The sequence below is a fragment of the Nomia melanderi genome, chromosome 3 (genome assembly GCF_051020985.1).
Source record: "Nomia melanderi isolate GNS246 chromosome 3, iyNomMela1, whole genome shotgun sequence".
Lineage (NCBI taxonomy): Eukaryota > Metazoa > Arthropoda > Insecta > Hymenoptera > Halictidae > Nomia > Nomia melanderi.
In genome coordinates this window covers 15,444,601-15,462,752 of record NC_135001.1, presented here as the reverse complement: position 1 = coordinate 15,462,752, position 18,152 = coordinate 15,444,601, and the positions used below count along the sequence as shown (strand labels likewise).

The window sequence follows — 18,152 nt, the reverse complement described above, 5'->3', positions numbered from 1 at the left end:
TATCCCGGTAGACAGGGACAGAAAATGAATACAATGAGGGGAAGAGAGACAGGTAAGGGTCAAAGAAGTGACGCATACGTCAAGTATAAATATACAGTGAAGAAAATTTCAATTGCAATAATTTTAACCTTACTTTCTCAATCCTAAAATCGGTGGAATATTAAGATTCATCTGATTATAATGGGTCCAAACACGTCGTAAATTGGTCTAGTTTTACCAATTTGAAAGAAATGAATCTTTAATTTCGTTCAACACATTAAGTCCGTAAAATTAGTCCGATTTCCGCCATATTTGGACTGAATTTAATCACTATCTCAAAAATTCACTGACATTACATTCGAAAAGGTAAGGTTAAAATGACTGCAATTGAAATTCTCTTTATGGTATTTTTATATCTGCGCCTGCGGCATCGCTTTGAAGTTCTGCGTCTCGACCTCCGATGCCAGAACGATGGTGTCTATCCCGCTTCCGCTCACTATGTTGATTTTCTGCCTTTGTCAGACTGTGCTCGAGTCAATTCGTGGAAACAAATAGCTTCATTCTGTTTTCCTGTTCGGTTGAATTCCACTACTGGGACTCGAAATTGTGGAATTTAAGCGAGCATTACTGTAATTTGAATTATATTTATGTATTTATTTAAATATTATTACTTCAACAAGTAAATATTAATTTTAAACGAAAAATACTCTAAAATTGTTTATCGTAATGTTTATATTCTTTCATCCACATATTTCTTTTTATAATTTTGACCCTCAGACCTGTTTTTCTTTTACTAGCGTTGTTCTTTTCTATATTCACGAACTCGAAAGCTCAGCTGAAGTTAATTCTGTAATTAGAATCAATTCTACTTTTACTTAATAAGTGTCCTATTTGAGTCTTGGTTTTTGGACAATTATCTAACATTTACTCTACGTATTATATAAAAAGACAAATCTGAATAATCATCCGTATTCCACTAATTAGACAATTACTGTAATTTCTATAAGTATTAAGTTACTAAAATAATTGTAGATAATTTGTTTTTTTATATTAAAGAACTTCGAATATGTTTTTTCCACTTACAAATTACCAATCACTTAAAATGTCATATTTCATTAACATCGACAACTAAAAAAGAAATGGATATTTTCAATGTGATTCGATATAGTTAAACCCAATGTAATTATTGTACTATTGGAAGTTTTCGAAAATGATTGTCAATTTTCAGTCTTCAACTAAACAAGTGTTATATCCATGAATAAACTATGAAGTTTATGGATTTATAGTTTTCGTAAGTGTATAAAATACAATAAAATATACGATTTCATAGAAATTAAAAAAAATTGTCATACAAATATTGTAATAAGAAAGATCTTTATACAACTCCTATTTTATTGAACTACACCATAACAATTTGTACTTGCATAAAAATTCGCAGTTTATCCACAAGCAGGCACAAGAAATAACAGTATAGTTCATGACAATAGCTTACCAACACATTTGTTGTCTTCCAGACGAAAACCTTTGTAACAGGAGCAAACTGGTTTGCCATCGATTTGCTTGCAAATTTGATCACACGAAGCATCGATACACACTCCTTCTGGAATCTGCTTGATCTTGCACCTCGGCGATTGCCCTATCCATTGACGATTTTTGCAAAGCAACCTACTTGAATTGCCCACAATGATGTAACCTGGCGCACACTCGTAATCAGCTTCTAGGTATTCGTGGCCAGGTACTGATGATCTTGAAGAAAAGATTAGTCGTACAAGACAATGAAATGTAGTTACCAACTCTAATACTAAATAATAAAAATACAATTTCCAGAGTTTATTCTTAACATAAAATCCTTTAAAACTCTTACGCACATACTAATAACTTTTCGGAAACACCCTTTTACCGATAATGTATAAAATTTAAATTAATTTAATTTGAGTTAATTCAACTTAATGGAATTTAATCTTATTTAATTTTCTTTGTAAAAGCCATTTACCTATCATATATTATAATAACGTAAAAACAAACATTAAACTTTACTTACTAAAAGTAAGTAGTACTAAGTGGTATAAGAAAATAAAATATCATTTGAAATGAACAAGATGAAAATAAAAAAGAAACGACATCTGAGACTCTATTGTAGTAGCTATTTGTACTAGTAGCAATTGAAATTTTAAATATCAATAAAGAATTATTTGTTATTTCTCAAATTCGAAATAACAAATAATTTTGTTACTCTTATTTATGAAGCTTAATGGATAAGTTATACAACTTTTAAAACTTGCAGAACGTAAAATTCCAATTTTTCTGATGGAAACAACAATGAAGCAATGAAACACAATTAATAAAGAATATACAATACATATAATATCTATAATATCTTACTCGTTTAACGATTCGACGACAGTAAATTAATTTATCGCAATCTACTTTATTCGAATAATTATCTCCTAGAACGTATGTACCTAACGATTTCAAAGCATATCTCGCCCAACTATTATAAAAAAAGCATTAAATTTCTGATTAAAAGAAAACCTTTGTTCTACGTTTTTATATTAACTTCTACACGTATAGTCACTTTCTTTTATACTGAAAATTTTCTCACGTTCTGCATAACTTGTTCCGTGGATTTATTGGTCATAAATATAATGTTCTCTCGTCATTACTTTTTTTTGTATTTCACAATACATCGAGATAATTTCAGCAAGTCAGAACACTGAAAACTTTAAGCTTTCCGATGTGAAAGTTTTCTGGATCTCGTACAATTCTACTATGAACTTGTCTCCATAATTCAGTTTTCTAACAAAAGAGGAATTTTCAAGGGGCAATAATCTGTTCGATTAAAGAATAAATGAACGGGGAAGCTTTCAAAGAAATCTCTCACGGGTATATACCCGGCGAAGCTCTGAACAAAACGTACAAAGAGAATAATAGTTATACACGTTCCAAATGCGTCTTTAAGCATTGCTTACCTAAAAACGTTCATTTAAAATCACAAAATATAACCTTCGTTATTTAATCCTTCGTTAACCAATACCGTGTTAACTTTTATCAGTTTCTGCATTTTCAATGCAGAACCAATAAATTTGTATTACCACACATTACGTGTTTTTATATGTTAAAGTGTACTATTATATGATCATATTTAGCGAATTTTCAAAATGAATGTTAAGTACTGCAAAATATTAAATGATTAATTAACTTGGAACAACTTCTCGTACAGGTCACAATCAACCTTAGTATCATCTTTCTACGTCGGTATCAGATGGCTGGCTCCTTAAAAGTTTGGATACTTTAATATCTAGCGTAAAGCGATCCATTAAAGTGAATAAAACTAGAGTTAAACAAATTTATAATAAAATCTTCCCATTAACGAGTGAAATACAAAAGAGCTGATATATAGAAAATGATGGATCGTAATACGTATTAATCGACTTAGAAATTTTTATCTAACTAAAACATGTTGTTAACTTTAACAAACAGAAAAGAACGAATATAATTTTGTTTAGAAATAGTCAGAAGATGTTGTTCCTCTAAAAAATTAAATGTAACTACTATTCTTTGTATTTCTTTGTATGAATTGTTTCTGCTTGAAAATATCAATTTTTCCGATTTATAGAAATATTTGCTTAAGCTGCGCAATATAGGGAATTTTCCTTTAAATATTGCACCGTATTTTTCCAACGCCTTGTATATATACGGACACTGCGATGCAGCCTCGCGAATTGCTTCATATCTTAAGTAACATACCCAAAGCAAACAAGCAAAGCAACATGAGCCAGTAGTAACAACAAGAGAATTAAAGCATCTATATCCACGTAACATCAGTGCTGCCGCAGCATTTGCTTTATCGTGATGCAGCAAATTTAAAAGATTCACCGTCAAAACAAAGAGTATAACGAACTACGAAATTCGTTTGATCTCATAAAAAAAACCGACAGCTGTTGGCTCGTCGCGATGCAGCTTCAGATGCAAGGCGAGTGCACACTGTACGAAGAACGTTTCGCAAAGGCAGCCTCGCAGTATCTCCACTGTTTTATAAAGCAAATTGTGGTCCAACTGATTTCATTCAACGCCGTGTTCAGGATGAGTTGAATAATTCATACCAAAAACTACTTACTTTACATATTTGATCAGCGCATGCCGTGCCAGTGGAGCAGGCACGAAGGTCCCGTTTATGCATGATAAATCCCCCTTGGTATTTTCGTCGTAGGATATAGTGGTGGTTGACGTTCCTTCGGTCTTCTTTCCTGCTAACCTTTCGAATTCGGTACCGTCAATTATGGGTTTGCCATGATAATGAGATTCCTGCTGAGTTTTATGTCGTTCGACGTTATCACAACACGGTAACATCGACAGTTTCAGACTCGACGTCATGTAAGCGTTGTAATCCTTCAGTGTCCTCGCCAGAACTTCGTTCTCCATATCCAAGATCGGTAGGTCCTCCTTCGTCCTTGAATAACCTAGCATCTTCTCTGCGTCATATCTTGAACTACCGAACTTGTTGTCTATTCTGCTTTTCCATTTCTCTCTTCTCTGTTCAGTGTTTTTATGAGACGGTCTTGACAACGAACTACCTAGAATACGGTTCTCCAAGCTTGCTGGATCTTCCATTTGCGTCCGTAAGATCTCCTTCTCGAGCTGCTTTGAAAATTCCCTTTCAACCGTGTCTTCATAATTTCTGTAGTCAGAACCGGGAGGAAATGTTAGATGTATAAAATAATTTGATTTTTGAGTTGTTACAATTGCAACTCTATTTTAGCCTCATTGTGCTTTCATTAAAGCGATATTCTTCGTATTAGCAATGCAATATACCTCATAAACTAATCATCTATTTTTTTATTACATTCGTAGTTTTTTAATTGTTTAAACTAGAACTAATAAAGAACGCTCAGCACGTTACACACGCAAATTACTAAGTTTCAAACAGACAGTAAGACATTAGGACTTCGGACAAAGTAATTATTTTTTAATCAATAGTCAATATAATCATAAAGTTTGGAATTGGCGTACTTATTGATTTTGTTTCCACCTCTTTAGTCTTAATTTTTCTACAAAATTATGTTCATTTTCCTGATTACAAAGGAACCTCACTGGATGCACCACCAGTAATAGCATTCATTTCAAATAAAATGGTGGCTGTACACTATTTTATGTATCTTTATATCGAGTATCGTACATTATAATGTCCATCAGGTCTAAAGAATCCAATTCGTTCATTCTGAGATTGACTCCAACTTTACCTGTAACGTTTAGTGGTCTGCGACGATCGTCTATTGATTTCAGTAGTTAACTGATCTTGAAGATTGAATGGCGACGTGATGTACGAAGTATTCGAAGTAGAATTACTTGGAAGCACTTGGTCACCCTTCCAAGTAACATTGGACGAACTGGGAACAGAATCTTCGACCACGTGGCTGTCAAACAACTTCCGAAGAACCAATGCGGCCGGCGCATCGTTCATTCGTCTTTTAAACTTCGAGTTCCTTCGGCCGTCAGCCTTTTCCGTGTTCTGTCTAGTTCTCTTCCGTCCTCGTTTCCGCTCTCGATTCTTCCTCCGTCGTCGTCGTTCGGCGCGGTACCATCTTGCCCGGGAATCTTTCGATTTTTTCAATTGACCCTCCCTTTTCCCTCTGACTTCGTTCTCACGGATCTCGCTTGTGGCGTTACGCTGCCGACCTACGTCCGAATATTTCGACTCTTTACCGCGACGACGTTTCTTCCGTGCCCTGTCACCGCCATTGCTCCTTCGTCTGGCGATCGGTGTGGTCGCTGAAAACGTAGAATTTGTCGCGAACCATGATTATATAGAATATTAAGTTATCTAGAACTATTAGATCGTCCCATAAGTTCGTGCTGACGTACACTTCCGGTCAAAAGATTGGAATCACTTGCTGATTTCTGTCACAATCGAATATACCGATTAACTTTGTTACGTAAGATATTAACACGCTGCATTATGGTTTTAGAGATTTCAGCTAGTTATTATACCCATAACGCTCTTATGTAGGTAATACGCCCAGTTTAAAGCAATATTCTGAATGGACTTTCCTGCTACCGGGAAAGATGTTCCGTTGTCGACTTATACAGAACCCGTGATTCATTTGTTCTGTAATAACTGTTGAGCATTACGTATAGGAAAGAGAAAAATTAGAAACACTCGAAAAACTAATATTCAGGATGCGCAGAATACGTCAAGTTGTCATTAAAAATAAAGGCAACTTTTTTTATTAAAAGACAATTTCAAGAAAAATATTCACTCCTCGATAGAAAAAAATAATACAAACAGTAAAACGTGTTACTTACAAATTTTTGATAAATGAACCTTGAAATTATATATCTTATAAATATATAAAATAAAATAATAAAAATTATATATTATTCTATTTAACTAATACACATATGTCCATGTTCCTTCATACACAAAAATTCTCCAATAAAAGTTGTTTACAAAAAATGGAAGTTTTTCTTTTTACCAATGTACTAGTCTCAAACTCTTGACCGAAAATATATATATAAACTTATGGGACAACCTGATATTAGGTTAATCAAAATGTCTCGTCACATTTTTAAACCAAATTTAAAGAATTATTTTACTACGTTACATTGAACTTCATTGAACTAAATTATGCACTGTATACATTATTTGAAAACTTTCTGTTGACTTCTAGTTTGGCTATTTGCAATATTTATTAGTATATTATAACATAAACGCCATGTGGATAAGACTTTTTCACCAACCTAATACGTTACAGTCCTTATTCAGAACATATAAAGTTCTATAATTCCGCTTTGAACGAATTTATTTAGTTGAAACAGATAATTTGCATACTTTTCCCGATACAGTACAAACCCGCTTATTAATCCATTGGGACAAAAACAGGAAGTCTCGAAATTAAGAAATTTCTTAAAAAGTGTTACACTGAGTGTCGTAAAAGATTGTACAAATATTATAAAATAAATGAAACATTCAACAAAAATTTCATAATTTCGAAAAATATTTGAAGAACACAAAAGAAAAAATGTGTCTACACATGTATGTATGTACCATATTTTTCAGAAAACGAAAGTATTATTTAACTATTTTAATACAATGATACGTATCTTTATGTCATAAAGGAGCGTGTATTAAGACGAGTATAATGATATAGCATAAAAAATGATCCGTTAGGATCATATGAAATTAAGAATAAAAGAATTTTACAGTATAAAGGCAAGAATAAATTGTAAAGGATAATTTAATCTTTTACGGAAAAAAGTTCACCCAGTTGTCGATATCATAGAATTTCTAGAAAAATCAAATAGTCTCATTTTTCCAGGAATGTCTACGTAGTAAATTTTTAATAAATTGTTCAAGCTGCATAATACATGCAAATGCTGTAAACATGTCACGTTTCAGATCAGAGTTCATGTCCACGGACCCGAGAGGAGAAGAAATACAGATCATAGTCGCTGTAAATACATGAAAAGCTAAGAAAAATTTAACGTTAGTACGACAAACCGACATAAATGCATCATTAAAACGGATTCGAGCTGCGTGATATTCCGAAAATGATTATAAAATAAAAATGCAAGTAACAATTTTACTGTAAACTTTTACTAGACAGATTATATATTTGTATTCTTGCAAAAAAAAACTACATTAAAACTGAACACGTTAACACTTTAACGCTAGAACTACTTAGCATTAAGTATGATCAATATGTAAACCTTATAAAAATTGTAACAATAGATTGTCTTCGATTTTTTCATATATTTATTATAATACAGTATTTAACTGAAACTATTTATTTTTTAAACCATTTCGAATATTTAACACTTCTAATATGTCGAGAATTGGGAAATAAGAAAACTGAAACATATCGATTTGACCGTACCGATAGTTCTAGTGTTAATTGACTATGTCACGAAAGTAGGAATGATACTGTATTTGCTTTAAAGCTGAAAATTAATGTTTCTAATAAAATGATATTAAAACAGATAGTTATAAAAAATGAAACGTGGATTATGACAAAATCATAGTTTATACAAGTGTATGGGTGCACTAAGTGTTCTCTAGCTCTGTAAGTATTGCACAAAGTTGATCAATTTAACAGATTTCAAATTTCATCCGTAGAGTTTACAGATATGAATGTGAAACCTATTCACCCTTCCTCTTGACTTTTCATGTGAAACCCCAAATGTATATATCTAGCCCGCGGCTAAAGGGTGACTTTCATAGGAAATCATAAAAACTTAACTTTATAAAGCCATAGTGCCAGTATTCACAATCCGAACAAAAATCTACCGAGACACCATTTAACAAATACATCACCAATTGAAAATAGTACGTGTACGTTTGTCCTTAGAACTAGACAAAAAAATAAGGGGAAAGAATGATTTTACACTTTATCGGAACGATTTAACTTTTCTTTAATGCAATTTGAGGTAAAAACGTTTTTACTCACTGACATTCAAACCTGACCGAAGGGATGAGTTGGTCGAAGTATCTTCCGGCGGGACTAGAACTTTGTCCCTATTTTCGTCAGCTCGAGGCGCTGTTTCCGCTTCCGTCTCTGGCACCTCCGCCGCGTTCCGGGACGAGAAAGAGCCAACGTTCTCATCGAGCGTTTTTTTACCCCCGAGAGACGCATCCCAGCTAATGGACAACATAGCCAACCATTTTTTCTCTTCGTAAAATGGGATGACTATACTTTCAGCCCGCAGTCCCAACCTCCCTTCAGCATGTATAACATCGTGTACCTCTTTAAGTTACCCTCGACTCGCTCATTCCTTTTTCCCGTATTAAATATTCTCTCCTGAGGGAAGTCTCCTTCAAATTTCTTTCGGCAGAACAACCGAATACAGAAAGATACCGTTAACATAAGAATTACCGAACGATCAGATTAGATAGGATGTACATTATAAAAATGATAAGATTGTATTTATTAAGACTTTAACTATTCCGTTAAAATTCACGTTATTATATATCTGTAAGAAAATGTAAATGAGGAGAAAGTCTAACGCTGGTCGTCTGCGTTCCGTCCATGCGAGCTTTCTTAAGGAAAATCGTTCTCGAGTCTTGGGGTTCAATAAACAGGGCGAGATCCACGTTGACAAAGGGGTTCCTCCGACTAAACGGTGCCCTTCTCAGGGTAATATATTTATATACAATTACTCATATTAATATGCGGACACTGCACTATTTCTACACTTATGACTATGCACAAGAGAATATGATTTAAATACCACATTGCTTATTTTACAGGAACTGTGTACTTTTTTTAATCTGTTGTTGTGAAATGCTTCGTAGTCAAGACGCATCTAAAATGAAATCTTCAATCGTTTAACAGTGAAAGTCTCTGAGTTAAATTATAGGAGATAATTCCGTTGAAATTAGCATATTCCGAGAGTCCCGATATTCCCACAATATCAACAGTGAGCGACGGGTCAGGCAGCATGTTACATCCATTGTTCAAGAGTTTGACGGTTGTAAACGAAAATACCGCAAATGCCTAATACCGTAAAGGTTCCTTTAGTAGCGGCGACGTTCCGACGTGAAACGATCGCCCGAGGCCAATGTATTTTCTCCACGCGAAATATTTGGCGCGTCACTACGATAATTATGGTTCGTGCCGTAACGTAATCGAAATAAACAGACTGCAAGTGATGCAAGTGAACCATACAAATTTTCAATAAAATCATTATTGCACTTTTGGAACTACGGTCTGTACAGGGTGGAACGAAATGTTTGGACTTTGCTGTTATAGCGTAATTCTATATCTTCGGTTTAAAAAATCTGAATTAGATTCGTTTAGATAATAGATAAGACAATTTGAAAGGAACAAATTCGTAAACATGTCAGAAATTGATGAGGAGGTAAACCTCGATGCACGTTAGATCGACCATGCGACTACGTACACAACAGCAAGAGGAAATGCGTGGAGAACAAGTGAAGTATAAACAAAAGAAAAAGACGCGGGAGTGAACGCGTCTAAGATCATGTTCGTTTATTCAACGCATGCTTAATGCCGCGGTTCGTATGAACGGCTCAACGGAAATTAAACAGTTTTCAAATATATGTAGAATGTGACTGTGTGGGGAATTGTAACAACTCGCGTTGTTCCGGCATGGTTTATTTGGTTAAGACACATATCATAAAAAAACGGCAGCTCAACCACCTAAACCCTGAGCGCACAGCCACCGGTACCTTTGCAGGTCAGAAGGGACGACGTACCGCCTACCCCCACTACAAGTAATGTGGTTGTAGGTTAAAAAACTGTAACTAGCAACACCCCGATAGTTTAGCCTTCTAATTTGTCACTAAGGACACCGCCCTATCTCTGTATTTTTATATATATAGAGAGAGGCATTGAGACAGACAGACAGACAGACATAATCACAAGTTCATTACTAATCACGCTGTGCTCATTGGACAACACACACACTTTAACTTTTGTATACACACACACACACATTCCATTCACTCAATATTAAACAAATAGAGTCCACTTTCGAACGAGAAAAGGAGAAGCCTTTTTTCATCACATCTATTTCACACAATGTTAATTCGGCGTGTGAAAGTGTTACGCCACGTCCACTAATACTGCCTGGACAGCGTGCACGAACACGCGTGTTTCAACAAATATAGGAAATACTTTATTAAAATTAAATGATTAGTAAAGAGAATGTAATCTGGTAGATTGCTTGCAATAGACTCTTGCGTAACAGTCTCTTGGACTATTAGGAGACTATCAGAAGCTGTCATTTCGTTCAACTCACACGCATTTCAACTCTTTGCACTCCGAATTCCGTTTGCATTTTTTCCTCTATAACTCTATTGTTACGATATTTTATTTGAAATGCATTTTAGGGAGCAATGTAAACGGTTCTTCTTACTAATAATATTGAAAATAACGTAATAATATAATCTATTTTAAAAATATCTTGGCAAAGAATCACACATTGTGAATAATTGTGCTTTGATCCTCGCGCATTGAACAACATTGATGTTTATTAAACTAATTCCGAAATCTTCATCACGAGTCTGACTCGTCATTCTATGGCAAGGGATTAAGAACTAAACACTACAATGTAGGTACAAGGTCGCGACGCATCAACAGACTCTTTCAACTATGGATGGTCGTTGCCTGTATCGCAGCCCGTTTTCCATCTCTACATGTATGTGCTTTCACCCATTTCATATTCGTTTAATAATATTTAATTTATCTGTAAATTTCACCGTTATTATCTCTTTTTTAGCACTTAACATATAAATGAAATCTAATCGTAGCATTAAACTGAGAGTCAAAACTCGAATTCTCGATCTACGAGAAAGGGTGCAAAATGAATTTGAAACTATTCCAAGAATACCTGGTATTTTCAAGTGAGTACGGAACTTAATGCTAAAGCATGTACGTGGCAGCATGTCTTAAGGCACGAGATGAATATGCCGAATATTTTCGCGTGTAAATTCACCTCTTGAATCACCCTGCATGAAATTCTAATGAAATTTTGTACTTTACCGCAATTTAAAAACTTATATGAGCAGTACATGCAAATCATTAAACGCCTGACTTATCCTCCCGAGGCTGTGCGAACCAACGTCAATTAAAAAGTTTGTACATGCAACACGACCAACCCTTATTTCGTATGCCAGGAGTAATTATCGGTTCCCAGTACTCTGGGCTTCGTTCGTTTGATCCTCGGTAACCGTGGGCGATCCAAAGTCCAAGTTATGCTTAATGACGATGTAGCGTCGGCCTGATCGAAGTTCAGTGAAGTCGCCTGAACAGGTTGTTACGGGGAACGAGGAGCGTGAACGACGTGTCCTTTGACCTCTATTTATTCTTTTTGTTAAACGACCCTACTGTTCTTTTCCTATATATGTTAAAAGTGAGAATTTGATAAAATATAATACATGGTAAATTGGAAAAATGTTAATTTGATTAAATGCGAACGTATCGATCGCGATTTCCATAAAGGAAAAAGTTGTTCAAAATCATGTCCCTAATAACATATTTGAAAGTCATCAAAATCGAAGAGGACTAAGCAGATCGACAACTCGACCTGTTTTTCTTATAAATCTGTAATTTTGTGCAATCTTAAATAAAATATTTATTAACGTTTTATACTAATACAATAACACAGAGTATTGAGGAAGTAATAACAATTGTACCTTCAAACGTTTAATATGATTCATATACCAATGTCATTTTAATATCAAAGTCCATGAATATCGATCTTAATTATTAACGAATTAACTTACATATTATACCCTTTTAAGACACGAGTTTCATACATCTGAAGGAGGCTGAGACAATGCTTTCACGCTTTCGAAACATACATTATATAACTCATAATAACACTTCACTAAAACTAGTGCTTCAAAGTATCTCTAAAATTTTGATTTTTATAATTAACACCAGATTTACGGAATTTAATGTACAGTTTATTCTATAGTTTCTAGAAAAATTGATGTTTGTTAATTTAGATGTTAAGAATTACAGGTTCAAAACTGTACAATTAGGGTACATATTCGCATAACCGCATCAACCAAAATCGAATTTAATATGCGTCAAATTAACGAGTTCCATAAACCTAGTGTTAATCAAACTAATACAAATATTCACAAACATCAGCAGTCCGATCTTTCGAAAAACGTTTCCATAGTAAAAAGTTGAACCCTGTACTCACGCGTACGACTGATCTGCATCGTCAGCCTGCAGTTCGTCCCTCAGAGCACTAATTTTTCTGGCGACGTTTTTAGTGCCAAACGGTTCCGCGTTTTGGCAGCTTCCTGAAAATAGAAAATCGAAAAATCGTTAGCATCCGCAGGCCTGAAGCACAACAAAAGGAACGAATGAACGAAATAGAAAACACGAAAAGTGGAAACGAAGTCTATCTATAGCGAAACAGAAGCGTGGCAGTTCCCATTTCCGGGCTCAGGGAAACTTGCCCGCACCCAGAGGAAAGTTCTCGCAATTCCGGATCTTGAAAGTTCACTTTGGTTCTGCTCAGACTTCGACCGGAAGTCAGTGGAGCACCCGCGCCACTTTGCATTGCTGGGAAAAGTACTTGCATGCCGCCCTCTTTTGCAATGCTACTGGTCGCTAGCTAGCTTTTCAGCTCGATATTGAACTTTTTATCGCGGCGGGAGGGGAGCGAACGGTTTTAAAGTGAAAGGCACCGCCGGAAACAAAGAGACCGCTCGCTATAGTCGTTTTACCTACCGACACTTGCGTCCTGTGCTTCGATGGAACATGCTTTCGACTTCTACGCGATATCACCTTTTCGAACGCAATGTTATAAGTACATTGCTTTAGACTAATTTAGGGGAATTGAAATTACAGTAAATTCCGTGAGAAAATTCACACGTGCCGTATAAAAAATATATTAAGTATTGTATATAGAAAAGTAGAGATTGGTTCTAGACCCAAGAAATCAGTAAAATGATGCAATAGATTGTGAAAATTCATGTTAGAATTTAGGTGATTAGATGTAACCAAATCGTGGAGATAGGAAATCAGTGTTTTCTAATTCGTGTTAAGTCAAAGGCATCGTGTAAATAAAATAAACTGATTTATGTTAAATTAAAATCCTATAAAAATAGAATTGGGTTTATATTAGGTTGTTTCATGAATTGATCATCATTTACAAGTATTTAATAACACGAAATGTTTAACATTTTTATAACTACATATTCGAGCACCTCTCTTCTATTTTTTACGACAAATTTGAACTGCCTATGGTTTTTAGTTTTCACGTAATACTTCTTTCTTTCGAAAAATCAATCGTTTTTACAAAAACCCATGTTTTTCGAAAGCTGAGGGTAATTTAGCAATTTGATTTCCGAATTCGTGTTTACGGCAAGGAATTTTATAAGGATCAGCTAATGGACATTGCAGGACAAAAATCGTGTTAGACAGTGTTATAGTATTGATCATATAATTCGAAAATTTGTTTATATTATATATTATACATATATTATATTGTATATTATATTATATATTATATTACATATTATATTACATATTATATTACACAATATATTACATATAAGGATTCATTATAATACCCATCTACTTTTGCGAAACGTGTTGGTCGCCATAATTATATAAACTACCTCCTTCCATGATTGTACTTACGAATAATTGTTTTTTCATCAGTTTGAATTCACCTGTTGCATAAAACGGTTAAGTAATTACACGGAGATTATGCAAATATTTTTAAGAGGAAAGTTACAGAACGAACATTTAAGGATAATGACTAGACGGCGGACTTTTATGCAAACTCAAAATTTTAATGATATAATTAGGAAAATAGCATTACGATGGAAAATAGTTTTTTTCTAATGAATGGTATAAAAAATACAACATTTTGGATATTTTATATATTTGTATATATTATGCTCATTCTGTGCAATCTTCATAGAACTTGGAAAAATACGTTTTCTCAGTTCCTTCGGGTATTCATAATAGTATTGAAGTGAAACGATTCACTTTTAAAGTTTCGGCAGATATTTAATACTTTTACAATATTAATAATTGCGAAGTAATAAATCTAAAACTAGTCATTTTGACTGATACGAAAGTTCTAACGTTAAATCAATATTGTATCGAGACGCGCGTTCGATCGACGTTGTACGCGTCCGCAGAGTGACGAATAACCGTATGGTTATCTTTCTAACCCTCTTGGGGTTGTAAATCCCAAGTTTTAAACTCGGCGTGGAGCACGATTGTCCCGCGACTATGTTTCCCGTCAAATTGATATTGGGCAACTGGATTTGGATGATAAAGCGAGTGGGGCGTATCACATGAATACTGGAAGAAGGAACTTCGTAGTTTTCGTAGATCGTTACAGCCGGATCGCTGCAGACTTGTCTTATCGTAACGAGTATCTAAAATAAACTTATCGAAACGAGAGCATGTAGTTCGTGCGATTCTCTTGAACAAACTTTACGTATATAGGAGGTCTGTTAAAAAAGTAACCGAATTATCCTTTTTTTAGTTTTATTAATCAACATACAACTTGTTGGTCCTTGTCTTCTTCGAAGTACTGTTCTCCAACGACGTTTAGTAACTTGTCCGTCAAACTGAAGAGGCAAGTGCGGTAAGGGGACACGTCCACTCGCGCTGAACGTTGACGCTTCGTTTTTATCTGCTTTTGTTATTGACTGATTTGACGAAGTGAGCTACAAATAAGGATGAGACATCGACGATCGAGACTCGGGACTTCAAAGCGATGCCGCGATGCAATAATGGAAATATCAATTTCATTCATTTCAATCTTACTTTCTCAAACGTAGTGTCAGTGAATTGTTGATATCGTTGCGATTAAAATAAATCCAAACACAATGTAAATCGGAGCAGTTTCATCGCTTTTAAGGAAATGAACCTTTAATTCTGTTAATTACATGAAATCGGTAATCCTACTTTGAATTATTTAAATTGTAAAAGCAGTAAGATTCCAATTGGCCATTTTAGTTTTTAATCTTATAGAGGTTGTCTTCTTTAAAGCTGTGTAGCGGCGTTAACAATTAACAAATATGACAGCAAATCATACCACATTATGACCCAAATGTTTATTTAACTATACGTATATTTTCTTTTGGATTTTTTTTTTTTATTTTAGCAATTCCAAGTGTTCGGTTAGTGTTTGAACGGACCTCGTACGTAATGCTCCGAGTATTGTCTAAACCGATTACATGAAAAAAGGATAAAGCACACACGAAAAATATACACATGTACGAACCCACAAAAGAACAAAGCGCGCATAGCGAAAAGCGCATGTGAAAAGAAACACACATAGAGATCAACAACAGTCCGTTCTTTGGGAAAACGAGATCGATATTGTTTATTGATTGTGTCACCGCAGCACCGTTGCCCAGTTGAGAACGATCATTCTACTGCCTACCTTGGTGAATCGATATTCGTATACCGGAAGAGGACAATCGATATCGCGTTCCTATAATCTCCGACGCGAAATTCAACGGCGATTCACACGGAAACTATTCATTTTTGACTCACGATTCCTTTCAGACTATTTGGATCCGCCATTAGTAGAATACCATGATACGATACAACATTTTAATCCTTTTTTTCCCATCAAACCGAAAATTCCACCGTGTAGAACTATAAAGCAAAGGCACGGCTGCACCCTCTCCCAGTAGAAAAACCAGCCCCACATATACCAAATTTTATTATATAAGTAAAACCCTTCTGGATGCTGTAGCAGCAACCATTAATAATTATAATAAATTACCAGATATATTATTATATTTAAAAATAACTGTATAATAAATGGTTTGTTTAACAATAAGTACATATTTTTCTGCAGTAATTCAATAAATGTTCCTGTCCGCCTTCTTCTAGGTACAGCTTAAATAGACTTGATGGATCAAATGTCCATCAGACTGATTTTTCGTCGAGACGATTGTACTTGTTATTGACGATTGTGAGTGTTATGAAGCTGACTGTGCGATTCAAGAAACATAGGTCAACCGAAAAGTTCTATCCGATAATATCATCTCAAGTTTCCAAAGATGAGTCGGATACAGAAATGGTATCCACAAATTACCATCACGCTGGGAAAAGGTCATTAGTAACGATGGAAATTATATTGTTCAATAGACATTAATAAATCTATTGAAAACGTATTATTTTCTTTTAATTAAAAAACGTACAGCGTAATAATCAACCACGGAAACCATTCTGTATTATCAAAAATGAGTTATTTTCTTCCTCGAAGAACGTACGCTTTCAGTACTTCTGAAATATTAAACGGAAACCGTGGTTCGCGATGTGTGTGTATCTGAAAAGAAACAAAACATATCTGGAGTCTTAGCCCATCAAGAAATTCGTCCACGGGGTCACTGGTTTCTACAAAACCTTCATTGACAAAGCGACGTTTAAAACGATTCTGGGTCAATGCGCGTAACGAGACCGCGGTTTTATATTTTACTACCGCTGACCTGAATCGTTGTGTTCAGTAAATCCACCACGGGACGAAACGCTTACGCGTTTAATTCACATGTAATTACTTTTCTATTGCGCAGAAGAAATAATTTACAAGCCACGAACCCGGGGGGGGGGGAGGATAGCAATATCCTGTATTAAGGCTTCGCTGACAAACGACAAATTCATTCTCTGATTTTTTCAAGATTTTATCTTTAAAATGATTCATTGGCTCTTATCGTGTTATATTTAATATAAATTTCATTATGACTAGGTTTGGTACTACGAAATAATAAAAAGTCTTTTGGTCATGGAAAAATTGCAATAATAATAAAAGTTACTTTAAGAATAAACTATTTTATGTATTTCACATATTTGTTAGATTGAAGTACCTGTGTTAATCAAGAAAATTTTCAAAATCAATATGAAACTACCGCATCACTTTTCTCTAGTATTTGTTTTGTAGAGTTAATCGATTTGTCCAATAAGTGGCTCAAATGTCGATTAAAAAATACTGAGAGTTTGGTGGTCTCTTTAAGAATAGTGTGAATTATATTATGTCAAAGACAGATGATAGCATGGGTTAAAATATGAAAAGATTTTGTCATGAGCAAATCAGTAATTGCTTCTGAGAAACTATAGTAAGTAATTTGTGACGTAAGTATGACCAATTGTTTGACATTGAGCAGGTCATACTTGATAATAGTAAATGAATTCTTGTTTAAAAGTCTTACGTCACTTATTTAATAAAAACTTTTGATTTGTTAAATAAAACGATACTTATTTACCTATCAACCCAATAAATTTATAAACTCACTGTTGCTGTATACATCTTATCTAGACAACTATATGTACTAATATGGTTTTCATGATCGTATAGGAATGTATGTTTTCAATAGCAAAGCTTTCTAATATTAAAACAAAAGTGTAAGGGAATCTCGTAATGTTGTTCTGATTGTTTTCGTTTTAAACCAACGTATCTTTAATAGGTTACCGATTACTGGGCATTCGAAATCGAAAAGCCGATTAATAGGCTTGAGGTAGATTAAGTGTTAAGAGATCATCAGCATTGAGCAGGAGCTGGAAAGGCTTAAACTGCCGTCATAGACGTAACTCATAAGTAGATATGAACCTCTAATTATTAGTTTTGAACCCTCCAAAAGTATTTCAGAAAATAAAAAGCATAAGCTTAATTAATTTATAGATCTTGTGCATATTATCTTTCCAGTCTTCTGTTAATGT

The 18,152-nt window shown here is 34.5% G+C and overlaps 1 protein-coding gene across 3 annotated transcripts in view; it reads right to left on the bottom strand.

The window, feature by feature from the left end:
* The window catches only part of LOC116429422 (uncharacterized), an 89,991-nt gene that overhangs the window by 51,917 nt on the left and 19,922 nt on the right, over nucleotides 1-18,152 (bottom strand). For all 3 annotated transcript variants that reach the window (XM_031982358.2, XM_031982359.2, XM_031982361.2), the window contains exons 2-6: nucleotides 12,652-12,754; nucleotides 8,424-8,614; nucleotides 5,220-5,748; nucleotides 4,097-4,657; nucleotides 1,472-1,725 (exon numbers count right to left, since the gene is read on the bottom strand). In XM_031982358.2, the coding sequence (XP_031838218.1) occupies nucleotides 1,472-1,725; nucleotides 4,097-4,657; nucleotides 5,220-5,748; nucleotides 8,424-8,614; nucleotides 12,652-12,754 (1,638 nt within the window). The remainder of the gene's footprint in view (nucleotides 1-1,471; nucleotides 1,726-4,096; nucleotides 4,658-5,219; nucleotides 5,749-8,423; nucleotides 8,615-12,651; nucleotides 12,755-18,152) is intronic.